Source organism: Felis catus, chromosome E1, assembly GCF_018350175.1.
Source record: "Felis catus isolate Fca126 chromosome E1, F.catus_Fca126_mat1.0, whole genome shotgun sequence".
NCBI lineage: Eukaryota > Metazoa > Chordata > Mammalia > Carnivora > Felidae > Felis > Felis catus.
Window position 1 is genome coordinate 44,041,519 of NC_058381.1, and position 27,430 is coordinate 44,068,948.

General features: G+C 55.8%; 1 protein-coding gene across 3 annotated transcripts in view; it reads left to right on the forward strand.

Moving 5' to 3' along the window:
• Positions 1 to 884: 884 nt before the first annotated feature.
• WNT3 (Wnt family member 3) overlaps positions 885 to 27,430 on the forward strand; it is a 46,051-nt gene continuing 19,505 nt past the window's right edge. For all 3 annotated transcript variants that reach the window (XM_019818026.3, XM_003997020.5, XM_045044622.1), the window contains exon 1: positions 885 to 1,273. In XM_019818026.3, coding sequence (XP_019673585.2) covers positions 900 to 1,273 — 374 coding nt within the window. In that variant the 5' untranslated portion in view covers positions 885 to 899. The remainder of the gene's footprint in view (positions 1,274 to 27,430) is intronic.

Here is a 27,430-nt window from a genome sequence, read left to right on the forward strand (position 1 = left end):
GGCGCCGTGGTGGGACTTTTTTCCTATGGTGGGGGCTGGGGGGTTGGGATACATTTGGCTTCCGCACAGGGAAAGGACCGGTTACCACCGAACCCCAGGTGGGAACTCAGGCAGGGAGTTGGGGGGAGGGGGCCCCCGGAGGGCAGCAGGGTCTTTCCGAAGACCCCAGCTGCTCCCTGCTGGGGCTGCGGCGTTCCCCTGGCCCCAAATGGTTCATCCCTAAGATCCAAATGGGACTGCGGGCACTGCTTCTGACCCGAGCTGGAGGCCAGGCCTGAACCCCTCGTGGAGGAGAAAGTGACCCGGCTCCGCGAGCAGGAAATGCAACTGGCCGCTGGTGTCAGTTGCAGGAAATGCAAAGGCAGCAGGAGGTCCCGATACCGATCTGATCCCTGACAAAAGACTCAAATGACACTCAGCTCCGTCCCCCGGCGCCGCCCGCAGCCAGACCTTCGAGCCTCCGCGGACCCTTCTGCGCGCCTCTCGGACACCCGGGAAGCGACCTCCTGCGGCTGGGGTCGAGTGGCCGGCCGGCTCTCGGGCTCCGGAGGCTGGAGGCTGGGAGGGGTTGTATTTCCCAACCCCCTCCGAGACCCTCGGATCCCGTCCTGGCCGAGCGAGGCTTCTGGAAACATCTCTGTGCTTTCTACTCTCGATTTCTCACACGCCCGAGTCCAGAGGGGTCACGGTCCCCCGAGAGAAAAGGAGCCACCCATCAATGCCCACGCCAACCCTGCACCACGTGAACGCCCCGGCCAAAGCCCCAGCTTCTTAAACCTGGCTGGCGGGGGGCCGCGGCAGTCCCGGGCCAGCAGAGGGTCCAACGTGCCGGCCCCTCCCGCCCCCCGCCAAGTTCCCACTGTGTCCGGGGCGCGGGCTTCGCCCAAGTTTGCTGGGCGATGCCCTTCCCGGAGCCCGACTCGTGGGCCGGGCGGGAGGGGCGCATGATTGACAAGCTGAACTACAGACTCATCTCTTACCTTAGGCCGCGGGCGCTGATTGGCTGCTCGCTGACATCCTCAAACCCGGCTGCTCCGCGCTGGGCTCGGGAGGGGGGCGGCTGCGGGTGGAGGTGCGCTTCTGACAAGCCCGAAAGTCATTTCCAATCTCAAGTGGACTTTGTTCCAACTATTGGGGGCGTCGCTCCCCCTCTTCATGGTCGCGGGCAAACTTCCTCCTCGGCGCCGCTTCTAATGGAGCCCCACCTGCTCGGGCTGCTCCTCGGCCTCCTGCTCTGTGGCACCAGGGTCCTCGCCGGCTACCCAATTTGGTGGTAAGACTCGCCTCTTGTCTGCCCGCGGCCCGATTTCTCCGCCGAGTCCCGGGGAGGTGGAGGGGGGGGGGGCGCGCCGGCCGGGGGTGGGCTGCGGCTTTTTTCTCCTTGCCTCCCTCCAGCCCCCCACTCGCCCACCCCTCCTGGATTTTCTGCTGGTGTCGCCTTCAGAATCCAACTCCTGGCTTTTCTGATAATCACCATTTTCCCTGCTACTCGCTACAGAGGCTGGAGGACTTTCCCCGGCTCAGAAGGTCTCTGATTTCTTAAATCCTAACCCTTCGCCGGTCCCAATCTGGGGGGCCTGAAGACCCTCCATTTGCTTGCAGTTGGGTTTCTGGAAATCCAGCGCTGTCCCTGGGGCCCAGCCACTCCTCTTCTCCATTTTGGGGTCTTCATGGGCAAAATCATCCTGTTTCTTCATTGCCACCCCCCGCTCCGCCGGCGCCTCCATCAAGAGATTTCCCCACAATAACCCCGTTTTGCCTTCAGATTTCAGACCCCGATGGCTTCAGGGATCCCCGGGGTAGGGGAGCAGGGGGGATTTCATCAGATTCTCCCCACTCTGCTCTAGATTAATCTTGAGCCTCAGAAGTGAATATGGTATTTGCTGATCGAGATGCCATTGAATTCGGATTTTATACATTTCGTGTTTGTCCATCCTGGCAGAAGGGGGGCTCTTTGAAAATGTAGTGGTTTGGGAGGGGGTGGGTTTGTGCTTTGACCAAAACCCCAATTCTCCATGTCAAATTCGTTCCTTTTGGAAAACCGAGGACCGAGGAGAAAGGGAGAGAGGGAAAGGAGAATTCTGTCCCCGAGAAATGCGGATACAAAAGACATTTTTAGTAAATAAGGCTGGGAAACCAGGCGCGGTGTTTAGGGGGGTGTGCGTGGATGGGGGGACTGACCAGGGAATAAACAGCCCTCTGGGAGCCCTAGTTCCCGGGAGTCCCCTTGTTTTCCAAGCAGCCCCACCGCCCCCCGGCAGGTCCCAGAGGCCAGAGGGGAAAGACACACTGAAACCAGCTCTCTAAATTATACCCCGCCTGTCCTCAGTCTCCAGCCCCCTGCATTCCGGAAAACTTTAATTAAAGAATCTTACCCTCCTGGACGTAGGAGAGCCTTGGCCTGGGGGGTGGGAGGTGAGGAGGAAGAATTTGGGGTCCAGGAGCGAGAAGAGGGCCCGTGGCCCCTGGGGTGAGTGTCAGAGAGGAATGCCACCTGCGTGTCCCCCTTTCCCTGACTGGCCGCCCCCTCCCCAGCCCAAGGTAAGGGGAGCAGAGCCAGCAGGATTCCGGGGCCACACCCTGGGTCTGTCTGTCGTTTGGGGACAGTAGCATTTGGGGGCAGGGATGGGGGCAGGAGCAGGGCATGGCCAAGGGTCCGTGTGGAGAGGGTGCTGAGAGTTGCTACCAGGACATATACCCAAGGGAAAGTCTTTCTTCTGCCCAACCCATCCTTCCCGCAGCTTCGGGCCGGCCTGAGGCCTCCTGTGCGTAAAGAAGTCCAAGGGGCGGCTGGGGCAGACAGGGATTCCAGGTTGGGGGCTCTGCCTAAACCAGTCCTGCCTTTCCAGCCCTTTCTGACCCTCTTTCCATCCCTGGGCCAAGGCCATGCTGTTCTTTGCCTTCCTGGGGACTAGTGGGGGGGAGGGTATGGAAGAGAATGCTTGGAACCCCACTGGCTGCAGGGGCGAGGAAGAGAGACTAGGTCCCCTACCCCATTAACTGGAGGAGGGCACTTCCCGGGGCAGTGCCTGTGGGGAAGGGTTGTGTGTGGGGGTGTCTCATGTGTAATGGTGTGTTGGGGAACACCTAGATAGGAAGATTTGGAAAAACCTGGAAAGCCAGGATATCTTCCCTGACATAATGCTGGACACATGGCTTGTTTGGGGACTAGTGGGGAGGGACTGGGGGGGACAGGGATGCTGCTTTGTCTCAGCAGAGGAGAGGGGTGTGTGTGTGTGTGTGTGTGTGTGTGTGTGTGTGTGTGTGTTCTAGGTCTACGATCCTAAGAGGTGTCAAATGTATACTAGTATCTGTATATGGAAGAGTCTGTGCCTGCAGCTGGGCGACCATGGATGTGAACTCATGTGAGATGGGGGGATCCATGGCTGTGACAGGGTGTGCTGTGCCCCTATAGACCAGTGACAGCAAGTAGCTGATTCTAGGATGTGTGTGTGTATGTGTGTGTGAGACAGAGAAAGTCTAGAAGTGTCTGTGCTCACGTAAAGGTCAGCACCTGTGTCTGCTTGTGACACTATGCATGACTGCGTTCATGACTGGGCATGCGAGTGTTGTGTGTGTGTGTGTGTGTGTGTGCGTGTGTGCGTGCGTGTGCGCGCATGCCTTCATGACGGTGTAAGGGGAAAGCCCCACAGCTGTCTTTGTGCATGGATATCAGTGCTCATGGCCATGACCTGATTGTGCTTGTAAGTATGAGTGTGAGGCTGTGAATGGGTCCGCCTGTGACCCTGCCCTCAAGTCACTGGCTGGGCCCACGGTTGTGGATATGTTCGCGGACCTATGACTTACGGGTGTGAGTGACGTCCGAGCTTGGGTGCTTGGTGGGTGTCCATGGTCCTGGAGGGGCGGTCCAGCAGGAGACAAAGGTCTGACGAGGAAACTGCTGGGGACACAGCTGACCGAGGGTCGCGGGCTGGGCGGTGTGGGGCAGGGTACAGGGCCCTCCCTGGCGTGAGCTCATCCTGTCTGCCTGAGGACTGTGGTCAGCAGCCCTCCCCTCTCAGGCCATTTGTCTTTGGTCTTGGGACTGGGATGGAGGGTAAGTCGCCTTCTCAGAGCTGGGGCCGGGCCTGGGACGGGGACCATAGAGTGGACAGGCCTCAGATTCCTATTCCCACTCTGCCTCCAGGGCGGTCAGTCGGATTCCAGGTCTTTGAGCGTCTGAGCCCAGCATCGCCTGCCCTCTTTGGCCCACCCAGCTCACACATTCCCCAGGAGGATTTGCAGGGGGAAGCTTTTAGTGGGGATTCCTGTCCATGCCACCCCTCCAGGAAGTCGCCCCCAGCGCCCCGTGGCCTGTGCCGCCCAGGCCCCAGCCCTGAGAAAAGGCGGACCAGAAAGCAGAGCTATAAGGGCCTCAGACGGGGGCTCGTGGAAGGAACAGATGTGCTCCGGGGCTTTACAGCCAGGTAGTGGTAGAGCTGGGACAGGAAGCGGTGACAGCAGCCCTGGATTCTAGAATTCTTCTTGTCAGTCCCAGTTAGCGCCTGCTGGAGGAACTTGTCTTTCTTCTCCCTCTTGGGGGAAAAAATGAACTCCCTTATTAAGACCCATCCTAGGGCCCTGCTGCATTCCAGAGACAGAGGCCCTGATGGAAGGGGCCCTACCCGGGGGTCAGGTGCACGCCCTGCCTCTTTGTGACCCACCCATATGGGCGCCTGTGTCCTCATCTCTCACTCAGGGCTCACCAGCCTGCCCTGCCTCCTCCCAGCCGGGGTTGGGGGGCGGGGGCGGGGGCAGGGGGAAGCGTTCTGCCGAAGTCAAGGGCAGGGAGCTAGGAAATAAGACACCTGAGTTTTCTCTCCACCGTCCGGGACCTACTTCCCCACTCAGGTGGCTGCCCTAGTCCCTGCCTCAGTTTCCCCTGTCAGGTGTCCCGCTGCCTCCCCACCGCGCTCCCGCCTCCACCCGCCTTTCAGAGGCTTGTGAACATGTTCAGTCAAACCCCGTGGGGGTCAGTGGGCTGGGCCCAAGGAGGCACCTGGAGACTGCGGGGGAGGAAGGCCCCAGGCCAGGTGTTAACACTTGTAACAGGCAGGAATTACAGCTGGCTGGGGCTGGGGCTGGCGAGGAGCTGAGCTGGCTGGAGGCTGTTGATCCCACAGACAGACAGACAGACAGATGGGCAGATCCGATGGCCGGGCTTGAACCGGGTGGTCTCCCTTCCAGGGCAGGCCTTTCCCTGGGGGAATGTGGCGGGGAAATTAATCCGGGTCTTTTGGAAGTGAGTTTACAACCCTCGCGCCCCCCCCCCGCCCCCCGCTGTGGGTGGGGTTTGCTGTCCAGCGGGAGCAAAATTGGTGGCCCGATCTGTTTGCGTTCTTATGATGGGACCATGTTTTGTTTTAAACAAAAACAAGAACAGGTCAAATGTTATAATAACACCAGGAGCCTGGAGCTGAGTTAGGATGGGGGGGGGGGAGAAGGCTTGTGGTGGGGGGGGTGGGGGGGGGGAAGGGGCAGCAGTCAGGGAAAGTTCTCCCAGAACCTCAGAGCATTTTTCGACAGCTCTGGGGCCAAGGGGCAAGCTATGGGTGGAGGCTGGGCCCTGAGCATCAGCCCCACCCCGGGGATCTTGGGGGCCCGAGATCTGAGACAGCTGCCTGGTAGGAAGACCTTTTGTGGGGGGGGGGGTCGAAAAAGGCAGGAAGTTCTTTAGTGGACACTCTCCCTCCCTGCAGCTTTCCGTGGTGACAAACCCAGCCAGACCCCGCCAGCACCCACACTCTGGCATCTGGGCATGTGCTCAATAACTGATAAAGGTGGAGAAACTGAGGCAGAGCAAGAGGGCTCTAGGTGGAGGTCCCCAAAGGTAGATTCAGGCAAGCAAGCATCTCTAATCCACCTCACTGCAGAACTTAATGTTAAAAAAAAAAACCTGAAGGTACTTGGGCAGGTGAAGGATGGAGAAGCTAATATGGATGCTCCAGAAGGGGAAGAGAGTTCTGACCTTGGGGTTTTCTCTAGACTTTGAATAGGTCTGGGCAGGACACTAGGAGCTTTGAGTCAAGGCAGGAGAGGTGACTTTTCTCAGAGGAGGTTGGAGCTAACAGACTCTTCCAGGGAGAGTGGGGAAAAGGAAGAACTTCCTGGCCTCAGAAGGCAGTGAGCCCAGGGAGGGAGGGGGAGCTGGTGTTCCAGCCTTTTCCACCCACCCTTCTGTAAAAGCCACAGAATCCTTCTAAAGCCACCAAGGAGGGAGAGACATTCTCTACCTCTGTCCCTAACTGGGAGAGGAGGTATGCCTAACCCCTCCCTCAAAGGTTAGGGCCATCCGGGAATTACGTCTACACCGTTATGTTTTCGTGAGTGCCAGGAAGTGGTTAGAGCTGAGTGGGGAGACTTTTGTCTGAGTTCTGAGTTCTCCTGTGTGACCTAGGATGAGTTTCTTTTCTTCTCTGTGCTTTGAGTCCCTGACTCCCCTCCGGGCTTCGTGCTCCTTACCGGGAGGGATCCGTTCTACCCCGGAGTTCACAGGGCTATGACCGGGACTGATACATTGCTGAGAAACATCAGCCCCAGGTGGCCCCAGAGCCACCTTCCCCCACCCTCACCCCCCACCCCTCCCAGGCCCAGTCAGACATTCAGAGCCTGCCTCAGGCAGCCTAGCCCCTTCTGCAGCCCCGTCTGACCTCAGTCCCAAAGCGGGCAGCTCCTCTCCTGCCAGGCCAGGCTGCTCACGTTCACATCCGGCTTTTTCACGTACTACCTGGGTAACCTAGGGCAAGTTAACCTCTCCGAGCCTCAGTTTCCCCATTTATAAAATGAGAATAGTGATTGCTTCTACCTCACGGCTATTGTGAAGATTAACTGAGTGGATACATATCAAGTTCTTAGAACAATGCCTGGCATACAGAAAGTACCCGGTAAATGTTAGTTACTTACACCCCATCTGCAAGCTAACTTGCCTCTTCCAAGAAGCCCTCCCAGGTTGGACTCACCTGGCTTTGTTTTCTCATCTTCAGAGGTCAGCTTGCCCATTATACTTGGCACTGGTGACCATGAGCCTGTTGCTTTCTTCTTCTTCTTTTTTAAGTTTATTGTCATTATTATTTATTTTATTTGTTTAGTAATCTTTGCAACCAACATGGGGCTCGAACTCACAACCCTGAGACGGAGAGCTGCTCACACGCTCTTCCGACAGAGCCAGCCAGGCGCCCTGACTGTAGCTTTATTCTTCGCTTGATGGAGTTCGGCCAGGCTGACCTAACCTCGGCTCTTGGCTTGCCCAGGAAGGGTAGGAAGAGAGGGCACCGAAGCCTCCCCTGGCCCTCCTCCCACCCCACAGTCTGTGGGACTTGCAGCCACTGCCATTTCCAGCTGGGACCTGGAGCCACCTCGAGCCTGGGCCGGGCTGGGGAGGGGTGGGGGAGGCGGGCTCACAGGGGGAGTGGCACCGGGGCCGCCTGGAGCAGCCGGAGCACAGAAGTTGCTCCTCCAGGAGCCGAGAGATGATTCAGAAGGTGATTTATAGACGGAAGGCAGAAAGCTTGGCTCCTGGCCGAAGCGGCTGCTTAATTACATTCTTTGGTTTGGGGGGGTGGGGGGGTGGGGGGACGAGTGGGGCGGCAGCAGAGGATCGACTTTTACCCCCTCCCCCTCCAGGCCTTGTCCCCATAGCTGCCCCAGGTCCAAGCAGTGTCCCCTCTTTTTCCTGCTCCCAGAGAAGGAATTCCCTATTGTCAATGCAAGCCTAGGCCAGGAGAGCAGGAAGAACTTCTGGGGCTGGAGGAGGGGGAGGAAAAGGGAAGAGGCCAGAGTCCCATCTCCTGGGACTCCTCCGGGGGAGTCTGGCCTACAGAGGGGGCTGGGAAAGAGGACCGCCCTGGGGAGGATCACTTCCTCTCTCCCCTGCTTCTGGGCAGGTGAACAGCTAACCCAGCCGAAGGCAAAGGGTTTCTAGAATCTTCCTGAAGGTACCGACCCCACACTTTCCCGCCGGTGCCCTATCCTACTGCTGCTTCTGGATCCTTCCTTCAAGTATGTTCCTTTTAGGTTGTTCGGTTTTTCAGCGAGCCGTGGGCTGGGGACTAGGGACCATGGTTGATGCTGAGCGGTTGAAACCCAGTTCTCGAGTGCCCGACAACCTGTGTCGTGTGGGCACGATGTCTGCCTCAGATCCAGAGGGTTCTCCAGGCAGGGTCAGCTTTGTATCAGAGGGAGAGGAACTTTGCTATCCTCATATTAAACCAACGTATCAGGGCCACCACACTTCTACTGCTAAAGCGAAAATTACTTCTGCACTGTTGACAAGCAATCCCCCCCTTCTGCTGAGTTACTTGCCGTGGTGACATCTGGATTCCCTCTATGAACGCTGACCCGCGTGGCAGCCTGACATCTCTCTGCTACTTCTTGGTTCCCGTGCAGTCTCATCGTGGCTCTGAACCCCCAAGCCCCACCTCTAGCTCTGGAGGCTAGAAAGGTGTGTCGGGGGCAGGGTGGGAGGGTAGCCCGAACCGATAGTCTATTTATCTGTTTTGCAGCTCGGCATGTACAGCCGGGAGGAGTTGGCAGGGGTCAGGATGGGGACACTAGACAGCTCTCTGGTTCCCCCTGAGGCGGGCCTTCTCAAAATGGCCTCATTATGTGTGTGGAGTGAATTCCAGAAATGTCAGGCACACCCATACATCTAGGGCAAGGATGGAGACCCAGAAGCAGGCTGGAGGACAAGAGGGGGCAGTGTGGGATGGCGGGAGGTTTCCGGCGCCGTGAGTTAGGGGTCCCGAGACCTGGCTCTGCCATTCGTTGTGGTCTGACATTAGGCCAGTCCCTTCACTGTTGTGGCCCTCAGGAAATAGGGGACTTGGGCGAGCTGTTGGCCTCGGACTTCCAGCTCTGAGATTTCAATCCCGGATTCTGATCACCCAGCGATTTGCATTAGCTAGCTGCCTGGTGGAGGGGGGGGTTCGTCACCGAGAGTTGATCTCGGGGCAGGGTGGGGAGTGGTGAGCACAAAACTTTATACTCACCCAGCCGTGAGGTCATGGATGCGTCTCGAACCTTCCCAGGCCTCGGTTTTCTCATCTGCAAAGTGAGTGACGATAATAACACGATCACTCGCCCCGCCTACCTGTAGGGCTGCCAAGAGCTTCGGAAGCAGTGGTCTTTACGAAGCCCTTTGAGAAGCGTCAGGTTCCTTCCAGAGAAATTAGCATCATTGCCGGTCTGACCAGAGAAGAGGAGTAAGATGTGGCCCCTGGTCGGAGGGTGCTAAGCGCGAACCCAGCAGGAGTGTCTGAGCCTGAGGAGTTGGTATTTTCCGCAGAAGAGGAAGAAAGGGGCTGGATACGGGCATCTCCGCTCCTTCCTGGGGGCTTCGTGAAGCTCAGTGAGGAGCCCCCCAGGGAGGGGCAGAGGTTGAGGCCAAGTGGCCGCAAGACATGCCCGGGTCCATAGCGTGTAGTGCGGGACACGGGAGCCCTCCCCACCTAACGCGGAGACCAGAGGCCTGACCGGGGCTCGGCCGGGCACAGAGCAGGATTTCTAAGCAGCGACACGCAAAAGTGGGAGACGTGGGTGGAAGTGAGGTGGGGGTAAGAGTAGAGGGCTCTTCTGAGGCCTGTGGTCACCAGGTCATCGCCTGCATAAGGGCCGTTCACTCGAGCGAGGCTGGAAAGACCGGGGGCCGAGTGTGCTTGCCCGCGTGCATGTGTGCGTGCGCACATGCGTGTTGGGGGTGGTAAGGACCAAGCACCCAGTCTGTTGGGGGGGCCGTTGGGTGAAACCTGCCCCTGGGCGAGGAGTCCCACTTATCTGACGGAGCTAGCCTGGCCAGCGAGAAAAACCAATCTCTCCTCTCTCTCCCCCTCTCTCCTCTCAGGGCCACTAGGAATGCAAGTAGGGGTTTGTGGCAGTGCCAGTCAACTAGCCTCCTGCCTCCTGCCCAGCTCCTCGCCACGTAGCTTCCTAACTGGCATTTCTGAGGGCCTCTCCCCTGCTCTCACACCTCCTGTGGCTCCCCACTTCTCGTCTGGCACGGAGGCTCCCTAGGATTTGGCTTCTGCCCACCTACTCGGTAGTAGTTTCATAAGCCTCTGGGAGCATGCCCCCCTCCCCCCCCCCGCCCCCGGCCAGGTCCTCTGTGCCTGTTCGTGGAAATACCTCGCCACCCCCAGCCTCCCTTCCCCACACTCAACGGCTGAAATTCCACTTTGTCTTGGACCCAGATCAAAACCCTCTTCCTTCGGGAAGCCCTCCTAGATTTCCAAAGCGATGTCCTCCTAACCGGGGGAAAATGCCATCACTCTCTGTCCCTACAAGCAGACGCGCCAAAGTTCCCGCTGCCTTCTGCCATGGGCTTTGGGTGTCTTATTTTCATCCTACAGATGCCCCCCTCGAGGGAGAATCTGGGTTGTAGTCCCCTTGTAACTGCCCCCACCAGTGCCCGGCATCTAGTAGGGGTCAGTAAACAAAAACACAGCTCTGTGCCGTGTGTGATGCGCTCTCTCAAGGCACAGGGACAAAAGGTGTTTCTGAGAGTCCCAGCTGCATCGTGTCTCGCGACGGTGTCACGAGCAGACTGAATGGGCCGAACGGATACAAACCCCACCTGCCGGTGTGACCTGAGGCTTGGAGCACCTGGCTCCTGCTGACTTTGAAAGGCAGCCGGACCTGCTTCCCCTTGACCAGCGGTCAGCCTGCCCTGCTCCGCTCAGGTCCCCCTGGCCCAGGCCATGTGGCCGACAGCCCTGAACAGCGGGGTGGGAGCCCAGACCTGAGCAGGCTGCTGTCTGAGCCTTGTCCCTAGAGTCTCCGCTCCCCTGGGATTAGATTGTCCATCCCAGGTCCGTTTGAAAACTTTGTCCATCTGTGATCTCTCTTCCTCCACACCCCCCTCACCCTCACCAGCTCATGTATACTTGGGAACCTAAATCTTTAGTTTTAAACTCCCATTCGGTGGGACGTGTTTCTCCCCCCCAGGGTTAGGTGAGTGTTTGTTGGTGGTGTTTGTGTGCTGGTTCCCATACATACGTCATGGTCTTCTAGAAAAAAATCTCACCCCACTCTGCAGTTGGGGACTCTGGTCACGCAGCCTGTATTTGGAATCCACATCCGATCGGGCCCAAAGCTTTTTCTCTCTCCCACCGCTCAGGCTCAAAAGCTGACTTCTTATTTGAGCCAAGAATTTACCTATTCATGTTCTACCTTATTCCCCAAAGGATGGCTTTGAGGCCAGATTACATGTGACCTTCAAATGGCAAGCTGCTACTTTGGGTCTATTGATACTATTTCTGAAACTCTGGGAGGTCCCTTAGATGAGGATGTGTGCTAGTCACTGGCGAACTTTCCACAGGTCTTCAAGCTGGGCTAGCTGGGTGTGGGCATTAGAGGCCAGGCGACCGTTTTGTCACCCCTGGGATGGGCGCAGGGTGCTTGGGCAAATCCCTGCTTTCTGAGCCTTCGTTTTTCTTACCTGTGAAACAGAGTTCCAGCTCTAAGTTTCATCCTTCTGTTTAGTCCCTTCTGCCCCTTCGCGCCTGACCTTTGTCATACACATCCCAGAAAGCAATCGGACAGAATCCTTCGCGCCCAAACCAATTCTCGCGTTAGTGTATCTGATTCAACTGATTTTTTACCCCATCTTCACAATTCAGTATTCAACCTTATTCCTCCCTGAGGACAAGCATGATCTCTCCTTTCAGATGAAGTATATTTCCCTTTATGTCCTGGCTGTTAGGTAACCCAGAGTCAAACTTGGAGTTCAATCCTTGGCCCTGACTTGGCATATTTGTCTTCTTCACCTTGATCCTGATTTTCTGGTTTTAAGGTTATTATTTAATCCTGTGTGTTTTGTAGTATAAGCTCCTTGAGGGTACGCACCGTCTCGCACACTGGCTGTATCCTCTGTGCCTGGCAAGTACAGAGTAGTTGCTCAATAAACATGTGTTGTCTTTGGAATAAACGGTTGCTATCAAATCCTTTCTGGAAAACGGCAAGGCACACATACATTTTTTAAAAATCTTGCCCTGGAGCGCCTGGGTGGCTCAGTCAGTTAAGCGTCCGGCTTTTTTTTTTTTTTTTTTTTAATGTTTATTTATTTTGGAGAGAGAGACAGAGACACAGAATCCAAAGCCAGCTCCAGGCTCTGAGTTGCCAGCACAGAGCCCGACACGGGACTGGAACCTGCGCCCCGTGCGATGGTGACCTGACCCGAAGTCGGAGGCTCAACCGACTGAGCCAGCCGGCCTCAAGTGATTCCGACTTTTGACTTTGGCCCCGGTCACAATCTCACGGTTGTGAGATCGAACTCCGAGTTGGGCTCCGCTCTGGGAGTGGAGCCTGCTTAAGATTCTCAATCTCCCTCTCCCTCTGCCCCTCCCCTGCTCATGCTCTCTCTTTCTCTCCGGGAGGGGTGGGGGGGGGGCGGGTGGTAGTTTTGCTCTATCAGGGGGTTGGGTGGTAAGAATTCTGATCAGTCTCTACTTCTTTATCATCGGCTCCCCCTCCACCGGAAATCTATTAAAATCTTGTCTTTGGGTAAGTGACCATCTTTTCTTTCGTCATGAGCTGCTTAATTCGAAACTTGAAATGGGAAGCTCTCTTGTTTCCGGCCAATGAGTCTGCTTTTCCCCTGCCCTGGCTCCCTTCATATCTGGTTCCTCCCACCTCCCCTTGCCCTGGAAGCCAGCCAGTGCCATTGCTGCCATTCTGCAGGTGACAGGATGCCCCGGTCGCATCCACCCCGTCTCCCCAGCTGGGATGCTCCCACTCCCCAGCAGCCACCGGGAGAACAGCTATCGCTAAAAGGCACGGTGGGGAGGAGTCCGAGCGGGAGGAGGCCAGGCCCAAGGTCACGCCGCATGAGCACCAAGGCCCCTCTCTGCCAGCCAGGCCTCTCCCATTGGCGACACTGGCTTGGCTTGGAAGGTGCCAAGCCCCCACCTACCGACAGATCTCCAAGGAGGGGAGCTGGCCTGGGGGGCCAGGCGGGCCTCACCCATCTGCCGGCAAGGTGTCCTCTCGGCTCTGCGTCACCTCTCCCCTCCCCTGCTTCTGCCCTGGGCAGCACCTCTGGAGACCAACCCACTCAGCCCCTTGACGTTAGGAAAGAGGATGCCTAACCACGGGCCGGGTGGACCTCCATTTTAACGGAAGCTTCTGCAAAGAAAGAGACTCTGGGGCCTGCCCCAGCTATCAGGAGGGACGGCGTCTAGGCCACTGTCCTTGCGGCCGACTGCACCTTCGTCCCTATTTTGTCTGTGAGACAGCTGAGGCTGCCGGAGCCTGAGGAGGGAGCTAGGGAGCAAGTAGGGGAGGCAGGTCACGGTCAGCTGATAATTCATCGTGGACCGTGTGTGCTGAGGAAACAGAGCACACACTTCATTTTTATTTCTTTTATAAAATTAAAAAAAATTGAAGGTTTATTTATTTTTGACAGAGAGAGAGAGGGAGAGATAGCACAAGCGGGGGAGGGGCAGAGAAAGAGAGGGAGACACAGAATCCGAAACAGGCTCTGGGCTCTGAGCTGTCAGCGCAGAGCCTGACTCGGGGCTTGAACCCTGACCGGCAACATCGTGACCTGAGCCGAAGTCAGACGCTCAACCCACTGAGCCACCCAGGCGCCCCTCTTTTTTTTTTTTTTAATTTTTTTTTTCAACGTTTATTTATTTTTGGGACAGAGAGAGACAGAGCATGAACGGGGGAGGGGCAGAGAGAGAGGGAGACACAGAATCGGAAACAGGCTCCAGGCTCCGAGCCATCAGCCCAGAGCCTGACGCGGGGCTCGAACTCACGGACCGCGAGATCGTGACCTGGCTGAAGTCGGACGCTTAACCGACTGCGCCACCCAGGCGCCCCAGGCGCCCCTCTTTTATAAAACTTTTTAAAGTTTGTTTTGTTTATTTATTTAGAGCGCGAGCTTGAGCAGAGGAAGGGGAGAGAGAGAGGGGACGAGAAAGATCCCGTGCAGGCTCCGCGTTGTCAACACAGAGCCCCGTGTGGGACTTGAATGCACGAGCCGTGAGATCAGGACCCCAGCTGAAATCAAGAGTCGAACGCTTAACCCACTGAGCCACCGGGCGCCCCCGCACACACTTTAACTCATCCCCTGCCACGATCTCAGGAGGCAGATACTCTCGTTATCCCCATGCCACAGATGACGAAACTGAGGTCCCAAGAGAGCCAACCCATTGCCCCGGCCTCCACGGCTGGCCAGCCCGGGAGCTCCAACCACAGCACAAACCGCCTGTAGCCAGGCCCGCCAGGCCTCGCAGGCCTTCCAGTGACACCACCCCACACCCTGAGAGGAAGTTCCTCCTTAGGTCTCACTGCAGTCTTTCCTGGCTTAGTCCAAGCCCAGATTCTCTTGTTTGTCCTGCTGGGGACCTGAGCTGCACTGTAGATTTCCAGTTTGCCTCCAGGACAGGGGTGCATTTCTCTCGGAGTCTTCCCTTCTCCGGAACAACCCTTCCCGGGTGGCCCGGTCTCCCGCACGCCTTTGGCCACCTTGCTCTTCCCCTTCCAATCTCTCTCCAGCTTCTCTACATCCTATTGCAAGTTATGTGAGTCACACAACTTGCCTTTAGACCGAGGTGAAGGGGTCCTGCCAGACCCTTCAACTTAGAGGGCTCCGCTCAAGTGTCTTGAGGCCGTGTCCCTCCGCACGGGCATGGGGTCTGGGGCCCAAGGGGCTGTACCCACCCAGAGCCCACACTCTCCGACCCCCAACCAATGCTCTGGGTACTCAAGCCCCTGGACTTTCTTGCCCAAATGGCCGTGAGCCTGCTTCTGGGCGGTGCAGACCTTTGTCTGGATTTCAGCCTGTCAAGGCAGACCATACTGCCGGTGTTGCTGGTGTGGGTGCCCCGGGGCACAAGCGGTAACCAGGGGAGGCCATTGGCAGGGACGGTGCATGGGGGCTTGGAGGTTCTTTTGGGGTGTTCAGTGTGCGATAGAATAGAGATGGGCAGACAGCAGGCTGGGGGCTGGCTCTCCCCTTGTCACTGTTTTCTTTTTTTCTAATTTACATTATTTATTTATCTAAGTCATCTCTACATCCCACGTGGGGCTCGAACTCACGACCCCGAGATCAAGAGTCACATGCTCTACTGACTGAGCCAGCCAGGCGCCCTCCGCACCCCCACCATGTTTTCTAGCATAAAACTCCGTGGAGAACCCAGCCTTTCGGGTGGTGAACAAGGATGAGAGAATGACTTTTTTTTTTTTTTAATGTTTATTTATTTTTGAGACAGAGGGAGAGACAGACAGACAGTGTGATCGGTTAGGGGCAGAGAGAGAGGGAGACACAGAATCCGGAGCAGGCTCCAGGCCCCGAGCTGTCAGCACAGAGCCTGACGCGGGGCTCGAACCCACGAACCGCGAGCTCATGACCCGAGCTGAAGTCGGTTAAGACTGAGCTACCCAGGCGCCCTGAGAACGACTTTTTAACTCACGATTGGAGTACACACACAGGAAAGTACAGAAGGTAAAAGTGGAGAGCTCACTGAGTTGAACGGGAACACATCATATTTAACAGTTTGTTGACCCGATACGAAATCTTTACATGTTGGGCGCTGGTAGAAGGGCCTCTGCTTACGGTCTCACGCAGGCCCGGGGGCCGCCCCAGCCTGAGAATCGGGGAGAAGGCTTGCTTCCTCCAACTTTGCATCGTCTGCCCTTTCCACCTTAGCAGGTCGACTGCCTTCTACGCGGGCAACACCTCCAGCTCCTCCGCGTCTGGGGTCACCTCGCACCTTCAAGTCCCTTCTCGTTAAGCTGGAACGTTGTCTTAACCCCTCCTGAGCCTCAAAGGAGCCTCCTTCGTGTTTGCTCGGTTTTGTCATTTTTAACCGGCCCCATCAGAAGCGCGTTCAGCTGCCCGTTCTGTTGTGCCTCCTCCCGGGCACGGCCTGTGATGCCCTGCATGTTCCAGCCCCTCCCGAACCCCCCACCTAGCCCATGGCCCACTCCCGTCCCCTCCCCATGACCTACTTTTCCTTGCATGGGTTAGAGTGTGAGCTTGGGGGACAGCAGTCCTGAGCTCCACCTAGATGGTTCTGCCTGTAGTAGCCGGGTGACCCGAAACTCTCTGAACCTGTTTTCTCTGCAAAATGAGGGTTACTCTCATTTCTCACATAAAATGAGGAGTAAAGGACATAACACGCGTGGGACTTAGCGTGGGGTCTGGGGTCCACGCATTTTGCTATCCTTGATCTTGTTTTATTGTCTGTGTTGTCCTTACACTGCCTCACACCTCCAGGCCTCTATGCTCGGCCCTGCCTTTCTTTGGAAGGACCTCTTCAAACTTATGTTTATTTTTGAAAGCCCAGTTCAGGCAACATTGTGTCTGGGTGGCCCTCCTTCGGCCCCCGGCCCTGGCTCACCGCCTTCCGCCTGGAGCCCTTTCATCGACTAGACTGGAGGCCCCTGCGGGCAGGACCAGCTCTCGGTCGCCTTTGAACCCACGTCCCCAAGCACGTCCTCTGAGACGAGTCGTGGAGTGAAGGGGACACTGCTGAGAGTCACAAGCCACTCACAGGCTCAGCCTTCCAGCCCCGGCTGGATGCTCAGAGCCTCTGTGAGGCCGTCCCGGGATAGCCTGCTGGCACTTTTTCACGTATTCTCTTGAATTCTCAGTGAGCCCTTCACGTACATCTGCCCGGCCTCCCCGACTAGAGAGTCAGCCCTTTGACAGCAGGATTCCCCTGAAATGTCTTCATACCCCTAGTGAGCCTCCCACATCACCCTGAATAATGCAGGAGCACAGCTGCTAATTCTGCTGATTGGTGGCCGACGGGCCGGAGGCTCCTTCCCAAGCAAGCTCACGTCCGGGTTCGGCTGGTTCCCACTCTCTGGGACAGCGCTTCCCCCCACTCTGTGATTCCTCAGACTGTCCAGCCCTGAGCCTCAAAGCCTCTGTGCTGGAAGGCAGCCTGGTGTTCCAGAAAGAGGGGTCAAATTGGCCGTAGCGGGAATCTCAGAGGTGCTACTTAATTGCTCTGGAAGTTTGGGTGGCTTCTTAAAAAATCCCTGAGTCTCGGTTTGTTCGTCTGTACAACGGGGGTAGAATTTCTGACCTCAGGGCAGGTGTGGAGATGAAATGAAACAATATACAGGAGCTGAGTTAAAGGGGAATAAATAGTGACTAAATCAAGGATGTTCTGAAGGTCATTCCAGTGTAGCAAGGGTTATAAAACTGTATCGGATTTGTGCAACGAAAAGACCTGAATTCCTTCCAAAACAGAAAAGGCCACACTCAGGGAAAGCCGTATGCTCTATGCTGTTTTGTCCCAACCAATTTAACCTGTTTGAAGAGAAAAGTGGGTGACGGGCATGGGGCAAAGTCTGTGACTCGGTGGACCCAATACAATGTGGACTCTGGCCTGACCTTACGTCCAGGTGTCTTGTTGGGCCAAAATACTCACAGAGGCCTGCAGCTCTTGGGAAGGGAAGGGCAAATCCGATGTGGAAGCTGTCAGTTCTTCCTGGGGTTCCAAGGAGTGGCCTGTGTGGGTTTCATACGACTCTGGTTACTGGCGGAGACACTGGCCATTTCAGCCTTGCCAAGTGCCGTGAGCCAATCAGGCTGAGGGCACCAGGAGGCCTGGGTAGGAGGCGGGCTGTCCCAGGGACAGCAATGAGAGGTGAGAGAGGCCTGCCAGACCACGGGAAGGAATGTTGAGAAACTGAGGCACGGAGAGGCCACCTAATGCTTTTTGTTCTTTAAAGCATTTTTGATTGCACACTGATAAAAAATATATATATATATATGTCATCTTTAAAAAATATATCCACGAGGGGCGCCTGAGTGGCTCAGTCAGTTAAGCGTGTGACTTCAGCTCAGGTCACGATCTCATGGTCCGTGAGTTCGAGCCCCGCGTCGGGCTCTGTGCGGACAGCTCAGAGCCCGGAGCCTGCTTCGGATTCTGTGTCTCCCTCGCTCTCTGCCCCTCCCCTGCTCATGCTCTGTCCTTCAAAAACAAACAAACATTAAAAAATTTGTTTAAATAAGAGTTTTCCCAGCTAAGAATGCCTAAACAATATGTATTTCATCTTGCTTCTTTTCAAGCGTTGTAAGAAGGACGTTATGCTGTCTGCAGTCTTTTGTAGTATGCTTTTCTCCCTCTACAGTAGGTTTCCAAATTTCAAACTAAGTTTTGGGTGTTACTGGAGCTCTTTGACTTTCACAGCTGTGTCATAGCCCATCGTCCGACGACACCACACTTGGCCGATTCATCTCCCGCCAACGGACGGGTGTCTCGGGGTGCGCACGAGTGACGGGTGACCATGGGGGTGCCTGTCGCACGATGCGCGAGTGTCCCCCTTTGCAAGTCGACACCAAGCTCTTCAAAGAGGTTGTGCTCATTTCTAACTCTCACCTTTGCTCTACATTGTCGCTGACGCTTTTGGAATCAAATGGCTTCATTTTTTGGCAATCTGGCAGCTGCCAGACGTGATCTGTGGGCTTCCTGTGCAGAGATGGGACCTTTTTAAGGTCCCAGAGCTGGCGGAAGCAGAGGCAGGGCGGGGCGATGCATAGGACACGCCTTTGGAAGAACATACGGCCCGCGTCTGGTGTGACTGGTGCAAGTCCCCGACTTGGCCCTTCGGTCCTTCGTGCCCTCCCAGTTCTCTGCCTGAGGCCCAGAGGGCATCACTGGCATTCGGTGACGGGGCACATGGCTTAATGGAGCCCCAGCCTTCTCTTCTCTGCCTCCCCTCACCATTCCTTGTGCTCCTCAAATGCGCCCTCCTGGGTTGTGAACGTGCCCACTCGCTTTCCAGAAACAATGCCGCTTCGTCCAGGAAGTCCCCCTGGCAGCCTCATGAGACCTAGGGTCCGTTTCCCCCCGGCCCTCTCTGTGCCTGAGTTACAGCCAGAACATCTCCCAGCTGTCACTTCAGGGAAGATCAGAAGGTGAATGTTTCCCCTAAATCTATCCAAAAGCCTGGGCTCCTTCCTTTGGCAAAGCAAAGCTGCGAGCACCTCCGCCCACCTCGGAAACCAGACGCGGCAGCCGTGTCCTGGCTGGAACCTCAGTCCTCACGGCTTGGCCTTGCCTGGGGTGAAACCCCTCTTCCTCAGGCCTTTACTATAAAGATAAAGGGATCTTAGGGCCCCTTCTCCGACTGGAAAACTCTTCCCTATCACTTCTTCGCCTGACCAGAACCTTCCCAGGGTTTTTCAGAATCCAGCTCAGAGCTGCTATCTTCCTGGGCGCCTTCCCAGCCTAACTGCCACCACCTTGCTCCCAGCTCATCTGCGCACATTTGGGCCAGAGCCGGGCTTCGAACATGCGTGGGTGAGCCTCTTACGCCCTGTCCCACTTGGGACGTGCCACCTGCTACTCTCAGCCTCCTGGGGTTTATGGTGCTCATTAGCATACTAGCATTCATTAGCATAACAGCCACACAGGCCCCGCAGGGATGACCCTTGCTTTCATTTGTTTAGTCTGTTTCCCAAAAGTATTGAACTTGGTAGTCCCTTCTCTCTCCCCAAATAACAACTATTACTCATTTGGAAAACACGATCTGGAAGATTCGCCTGCTCCTTCCACGTGTCCGTTTGTCCTTGTGGTCTTATTCTTCTCAGCAATCAGGCTGTGATTCCTCTTGCTTTTTATTTTGTATTTTCTTTTTAAATTAATTAATTGCTTTAGCAATCTCTACGGCCAACGCGGGGCTCGAATTCGCAACCCCAAGATCAAGAGTCGCCTGCTCTTCCGACTTAGCCAACAAGGCGCCTCTCTGACTTATAAAAATCATCCTTTGCGAACTACTTCGGTCCAGAGTAACCACCCCAGAGGGGTTGAATTGAATGAATGCATGTACTCGGGAATGAGTGAATGAGTGAATGAGTGAATGAATGAATGAATGAATTGAACAGTCAGTCAATTGGCTGGTCATCCAGCTGTGAAGCAGTCAGAAACTGCCGGGTCATTGTATCCTGGGGACACACTGCTATCTGGCCAGTGTCAGACCCTCTCCACAGTGGAATGACTCACTCTCCCCGCTAATTAGGCTCTGGTAATTTTCTTTTTAGGAGTCTCTCTTCCGGTGAGACTGGGAGCCCCTGCAGGGCAGGGACCACATCACCTTCACCTCCACCTCTCTGTATTCCCCATAAGTGGGTACACAGTCCCTGGTTGCTGAATGACATCTCTCCTCTGACTCCTTCCAGAGGGATCTAGAACACTGTGGTTAAGCCTGCAGGCTTTGGAGCCAGACTGGATGAGTCTCTAACTACCCGGATCACCTCAGGCAAATTACTTCATCTCTGCACTTCAGTTTCCCTAGCCAGCTGGGGGTGATAACAGTATCTTCCTTACCAGGTTGTTGGGGGACTATTGAGTTAATGTGTGTAAAGCACATGAAATATGCCCGACACGGAGGGCAGTGCTGGCCTGTGCTGGCGCCGGGAACCACAGTAACCAGGAACTGTGATGTGAGCACTCCGTGCATCATCTCAGGGACCAGGAATCCGGGCAGCCGGATCAGCTGCGTTACCCCGGGGCACCTCCCCTACCTCCTCACCTACAATCACCCCACTGAGAACCCGCTGGGCTCTTTTACCCTCCGTCCTTCCCAAAAGATGGGAATCCAAGGCACTGCATGGGCGGATTGTAAGCGCACGTGTGCACAGACGAGAGCGAGTGTAAGCGAGCGAGAATGAGTTCTTTGAGAGGCCTGGGGGGGTGCCATCGCCTTCGTGGCAGACGCAGGAAAACAAAGATGTTGAGGCAGGACGGGGAGAATACACAGGAAAAAAAAAAATCACCTGTGAATCAGCAATGCTGCAGAACTGGCAGAAGTCAATTTGGTCGTCACCGCCCCCGGCGCCTTGCCCAGGGCCCTGTGTGTGCCCAGGAAATGTTTGCAGGCAGGACATCTGTGCTCGCTTTTATCCAGGCAGGTTATCCAGGTGGAAGACGGATGGTTATGAGAGGGCATCAGGACTGGGGGGGCCATCCCTGACGGCTGGGGAGAACATGCTGGAATCCCTTTCCCCACGAGCCAGCTGGCCTTCTCAGACCCTGTAGGCCGACTCCATTCTTCTCCACTTAAGAGGAGAACCCCAGGAGTCATGGGGTTGACTGTCCTCCTTTTTTCCAGAGTGGCCAGGGCTTTAGCCTGGCCATCATCCCGGGTCTCGCGATACAATATGAGTGCGAGGGAAGCATGAGGGAAGGGCTGGTGGGATGGCGTGAATGTAGGAGGTTTAAGACGAGCAACGCCACGGGCTGTTTATCTTGGAGCAGAGAAGGTCGGGGGGCTGCATTCCAGGCAGGGGAGCAGCTGCTCCGTCAGCACCTGAGGAGAGGCCACGAGAGCCAAAATGGTGGCTCCGAGGGATGGCGGTGAGCTAATTAGATGAGGGTGCCCATCACATGTCACAAGGCAAAGGCACCCACGAGTGGAAGCGGTCAGTGAGTTTGGCCGAGGGACCGAGAGAAGTGAGGCTAAGAACTGTCTGGCCCGGAATCTGGCCCAGGAATCTAGGGGCTGGTTGGTCTATCAAAAGCTTGACTGGTGTGAGAAGTTGCTAAGGGGGTGAATTTATGATTTCCGCCTCTCCGTGGTGGTATAGTGTGTTCTGTGAATGAAGGGGAACCAGAATTCCGTGAAGATGGGGAGGAGCCCCTTATCACGCACGGTTGGCTGAGTTCTTTGGCCCCTCAGCCCTTGGGATCCCAACTGAACTCCCAGTCTGGGCTACAGAGACTGGGCCTTGGTTTTGTGCCAAATTACCTTCCAGCTCCAACAGGCTTCTTTCAGGGGGAACGGCCCTGGTCCCCACTTCACTGCCTGCAGGGTCTAAACTCGTCAGCTGGGACCTCAGTCCCTGCTTCCTTCCCTCTTTGCTCCTTGGGTTTTGGTCTCTCTGAGTCACATCAAAGTCCCAAAAGTCCCCTTCCTCTTCCTTTTCTCTCAGGGCATAAAAATCCACCTCAGAAGACCCCACCTCACCTTCACTTACTCGCCCCCTGTCTGAGGCTCAGTGTCCTTATTTGTAAAGTGGAGACCGTATCCATCTCTCAGGGCTGTTGAGGGAATTGACCAAGGCGCTGGGTGGGGAAATGCTTTCCCCAGTGGAAGGTGCTGGAACGTTTGTCATCTCCCCGGACCCCTCTGGGACGCCTCCTGGGAGAGATCCTGAATTCACATGTCCTGTCTTACCCACAAATCCCTCCAGCCCTCAGACAGAGGTTTCCTTCCCACCGGGGGATGCCTTGAGCGTGGGTCTGGCCCTTTGTGAGATCCAGACAAATCGACTTCAAGAACGGGAGGTCCATTACAACACGGAAAAGAAGGCAGACCAATAGGCAGGGACCCCGGTGTTGGGTTTACAGCCTGAGTGACAGGATAGACTTGAGGACAAATTTCCTTCTCCTCGTCTCCCAGCCCTCCATCGACATGCTCTGTACAGACTCTGTCCTGAGAAACGTGTCCCCTCGTTGCTTTATGAGCCACTCGGTGCCACCATGTCCTAGCTGTGTGACCCCAGAGAAGTTTGCTCAGCCTCTCTGAACCCACGTTGTTCCCTGTCAGATGGGGGTAATTATAACCTCAGTGGGTTCTTTGGCAAATTAAACGATATATTCTACGTAACGTGCTTTACATGGCTCCTGGCACCAGCCAGGGCTCCATAAATGTGAGCTATTATTATTCACAATAATAACCAGTCTGAGCGCCCCAGTAACTTGGTCCCCTCACTACCTTGCTTACAGAATTCAGTAATTTATTTCCTCCTGACCTTATGAGACATCTTTACCCAAGTAAATACACCCTACATTCTCTTTTCCACCATTGGGCATATACCTGGACAGGCATTCCTCTTTATTTCATTTATAGCTCTGAGTGTCCCCATTAGCTCATCTCCCCTGTGCTGTGTGGGCACCTCCTCTTGCCTGTGGTGACTCGGGCCTCCTCTCAGGCCAGGGTGACTCCCGAGGGAACCTTGATGGGAGCTAATATGCTTTGACATTTTGCCTCTCGTGTTGAACACACATCCTATTTGTAGAGAAAATGTTTCTTTGTTTTGCTTTAAATGTATGCTACGTGTGTGTGTGTGTGTGTGTGTGTGTGTGTTGTGTGATTTTATCTCTTCTGTCTCACGTGTGTTTCTTCCTGGAAGAAATTTCTTCCTACTTTTGTCATGAATATGACTAGCACACAGAACTAAAAATATAGAAATTCCCCGTGGCCCCAGCACTGGTGTGGGCCCGGACAGGGTGGGTGCAGGCAGTGAGCTGAGGTTGACATGGCAGGAGGTGAGGACAGACCCAGAGGAGGTGAGTGGGACTCTACCATGGACTTGTGGAGAGAAGGCATTCCAGCGAGAGATGACTGGGGCGCTCGACGTCCTAGACAAAAAAACAAAACACAACAACAACCAAAAAACCCCAAAGGGGTAGCTGTGGGCAAGAATCGGGGAAGATGTGGACCCCCAGCGGGAGAAGGCCTTGGTGCCTTCGGTACCTTGAACCCCAAGAGAGTTGGTCTGCTACATCTCTGCAAGAGAGTTTCCACAGGCTCACAACATTCACACTGCCGCTAGGCTAAGAACAAGTTGAGATTCAGGAAGAAGGGGAAATAAAGGCAGAAAAAGCCCAAGGGCGGCAGGACTGAAAGCTCGGAAGAGGGTCACCAGAAAAAGCGTCAGGCCGCAGGGGGAAGTGATCTCTCTTGAAATAGACTTTTTATCTCGTCTTTTCCCAGCGAATGTTAGCGCGTGTTTTGTAAGGCACACAAAATACGAGCATGGTGGCTGGCCGGCCAGTGCTGTAGACCCAAGGTGTGTGTGTGTGTGTGTGTGTGTGTGTGTGCACGCGTGCGTGTCTGGAAGGGCACGCCCAAACACTTTTTATGGTGTGCTGCTGCTGGGTCAAAAAAGTTTTGCTTCTTCCCTCGCTGTGAAGAGGAGATTTGTCGAGAGCCCAGGAGAAGGGATGTCGAGGGAGGGCTCCTTCAGGGGAGGAAGGTGGAAACACCAGTGGCTGGAAAGAATGGACTATTCCTGGGAGCAAGAGAGGTGGGGCCCCTGAAGGCGGATGGTAAGGAGTCAGGCCCCCACCCCCACCCCTACCACCACCACCCTGGGCGGGGTCTGAGCCTTGTCTGTGACCCAGGACACTAGGACAGCCTCCACCCAGTCTCCTCCCCTTAAGGTGGAGGACGAGCAGAGAGGAGGGGGCACCCAGGCCTGTTCCATCTGTTTCTCTGGGGGTGGGGCTGGGCCTCTGCAGCTGGAAGCTCCCCCGGGGCCATCTGACGCTCAGCCAGGCTTGAGAAGCAGCGATCCACCCCTCGGAGTGCTGGAACATGTCACGAGGTCCCGCAGAGGTCTGCGGTGGACCCGAGACACAGCTCCTAACAGGTGCTCAGTAGATGTTTGCAAACCCCAGTCGAGGCGCCCGTGGCAATGAGCCCCTTGAGAAGAAAGGGCAGAGGGAATGAACGCAAGGACCCCCGCAGAGGAATTGGCTGCACGACTCAGGACTGGTGAATTGGGGAGGGGGAAGAGGGGGGCGCAGGGGAAGATGTTGAGGCTCGCTCCCGCTGCTTCGTCTGCGGATGGGGAAAGGGGCAAGGGGGAGGGGCAGCCACTGCTTTGAACTTGCGTGGAGCCTCCCTAGGCAGAGTGGGGAAGTCCAGGGGCCGCTCAGGGCTGTTTCACCTGCACGGGCTCGGCGCCGTGAGGGGACGCGCTCCTGGGAACGTGGTGGAAATACCCACTTTGAAAGCCAGGCAGCGAGCGGCGCCCAGAGAACCCAGGAGCCTCGGTGACCTCGTGGAGTCTCGGGCGAGCCCCCACCGCCCATGCCCTGTCATGCGCACCTGCCCCGTGGGTCCCAGCTCCCTGAGGTCTAGGGGTTCGGATCCGAGCCCGATGCGGCTGTGACCAGAAGTCCCCAGTTGGGAGGAATTTTTATTGTTATCGTTCCTTCAAAGTTTTATGATGAAAACTGTTGATCCAGAAAACAAAAAAATACTACAAGGAGCACACATATACACACCTTCTAGTTCAGCTGTTTTACATTTTGCCACCGTTGCCCCACCCATCACCCCCCCCCAAATGACCCCCGCCCCAAGTTTGGTGTGGGTTCTTTTTTTTTTTTGCTGAACCATTTCAAAGTAATACAGTCATGATGACTCTTCACCCCTGTATTTCCAATATGTAAGGATAAACCCCTGTGGCCATATACCATATCACACTTAACAAAATTTATCATGATTCCTGAGGATTCAGATTTCCCCAGTTATCCTCAGAATATCTTCCTTGTTAGGATTTTCACACTAGGTTCCAATTATTTGACTGTTATGTCTCTGAAGTTTATTTTAATCTAAAGTGTCCACCCCAATGCCCCAACACATGCGCGCGTGCACACACACACACACACACTTTTTAAAAATGACACGGACTTCTGGAAAGTTCAGGCCTTAGCCCTGTGTGCCGCCCCACATTCTCGATTTGTCTGGCTGCTTCCCTATCGTGTCATTTGGTTTGTTCCTCTATCCTTCCTGTTTCTTGACTGGGTGACAGTTACTTCTCAAAGCCTGGGGAGATTCAGGTCAAACGGCCGTCCTTGACCAGAGAACGTCCTGCAGGGGGCCTGGCTACCGCACGTTGCGTCATCTCTTACCGTGCTATTGTCACACTCTGGGGGAGGTTTTTAATGATCCAGTTTTCTGGACGCCTCCCCAGAAAGTCTGATTCAGCGGGGCTGGCTTTTGATCCCACTTGTCTGTGTTTTTCAAAACCACCCCAAGTGATCTCTGCGCCACAGTCCCGTGGCCTGTAGCCCTGGCTGGCGGCAGCCAGCTGGTAAATGCTCGTCCTCGGGGCCTCTGAAAGGCGGGGTGAGGGAGCAGAGGTGGGATGGTTGACGTAGGGGAAGTCCTCGAGAGCCCAGCCTTCCCCAGTGTGTGCGATCAGTGCTGTCTGGGTGTGAAACGGGGTGGCTGGGCCTCTGGGTCCCCGTAGCGGAGGAGCGTGGGGTATCTGGGGGCAGCCCCCAGGCTCCGCTGGGAGTTCTGGCAAGACGAGGGGCACCCCCCACACTTGTCTGTGCCCCCAGCGCCCAGCACTGGGCTTGACCTAGCATACGCGTTCGTTGAGAGACGACACCCACCAAGCTGACAGGGGAGCCCCGGGGAGATGCCGTGAGAGGGAATCTCAGCCGAGCGATTCTGTTTTCCGTGTTCCCTCCCGGGCTTCTTCCTAAGATTCAAACAAAGGATTTCTGGACGGTAGGGCCAGCAGCTGAGTAAGAAGGCCCAGAGAACCGGTAGGGCCGTCCCCTGCCCTCAGCTCGTCCTGATGGCGGCCTGCGGGACCTGAGGAGGTGAGAAGGGCCAGGCGAGTCAGGGGGAGCGCTCGGTGTGGCCGCAGGAGCAGGGGCGCTGGGCCTCTGGTGAGGTGGACACACTGCCCACCTCGCACAAACGAGTGACGTCATTCATCCTCTCGACAAACTCGTTTCAGTGGCGAAACAGGGAGTCAGTGGCCAGTTCAATGGAATGTGTTTAAGCTGCCCCCCCCCCCGGGGTGGGTAGAAGAACTGGGAAATACCCAGAGGGAGCAGTTCAAACTGCACCATGAAGAGGGGGTCTTAAAATCGAACCCCGATGGATGAAAAAGAGTCCAACGCGAACAGGAGGGCCGGGCAGGCTCTGTCTTGTCTTTTACCAGAACTGTCTTGAAGGTAGTGTATGCGAACCCAGCAACATCCTGGCCTGGGGACCAGCGGACTCGACTTCTCAGAACGAGCAGCCCGGCCCTGTGGGGCCCTCCTTCCCCATCTTCTGTCTTCTATAATAACTTAGGGGCTGGAGGAGCTGGAAGGGGAGAATGTTCTCCGACTGAAATGAACTAAAGATGCCAACGTGGTTTAGGAAGAGTTTACCTCGGAAATCGGATTGGTGGAGGGGGGAGACGGAAGACACAGGTGGCCGGGATCCAGGAGTCAGGGTTGTCCCAGCCGAACTCATCTGCAAGGCCCAGCTCCAAGGTGACCCCTTTGAAGATGGATTCCCCGCTCACAGCCCCTTTCCCTCAGCCTTCCCACCCCTGTGGCTTCCAGCCTGAATGAGATTTGTCGCACTCCGCCGCTACCGTGGTCACCTGCGGGGATGTCTGCCCTGTACCAGGGTGGGGGCCTCCGAGGACAACAGTGGCTGCATCTTATACGCGCCGGGCGCCCGGTACACGTGTACTGAATGGGGCCCCAGCCCGGGGACCTGAGGCTTCGAGAAGGGACTGCACAGTGTAAGAGAGACAGAGTTCCGGCTAGGGTCCCGAGGCCTGAGCTGACTCCCTGTGCTGCCTCCAACCAGTGGAGGGAATCCGGGCAAGTCACACTGCCCCTCTGGGCCTCAGTTTCCCCCGAGGAAGTGGACTAATGGTGTCCAAGACCCCATCCAGCTTCGACATTCAATGGCCTGGTACTGGGATGGAATAATTAACACGTGT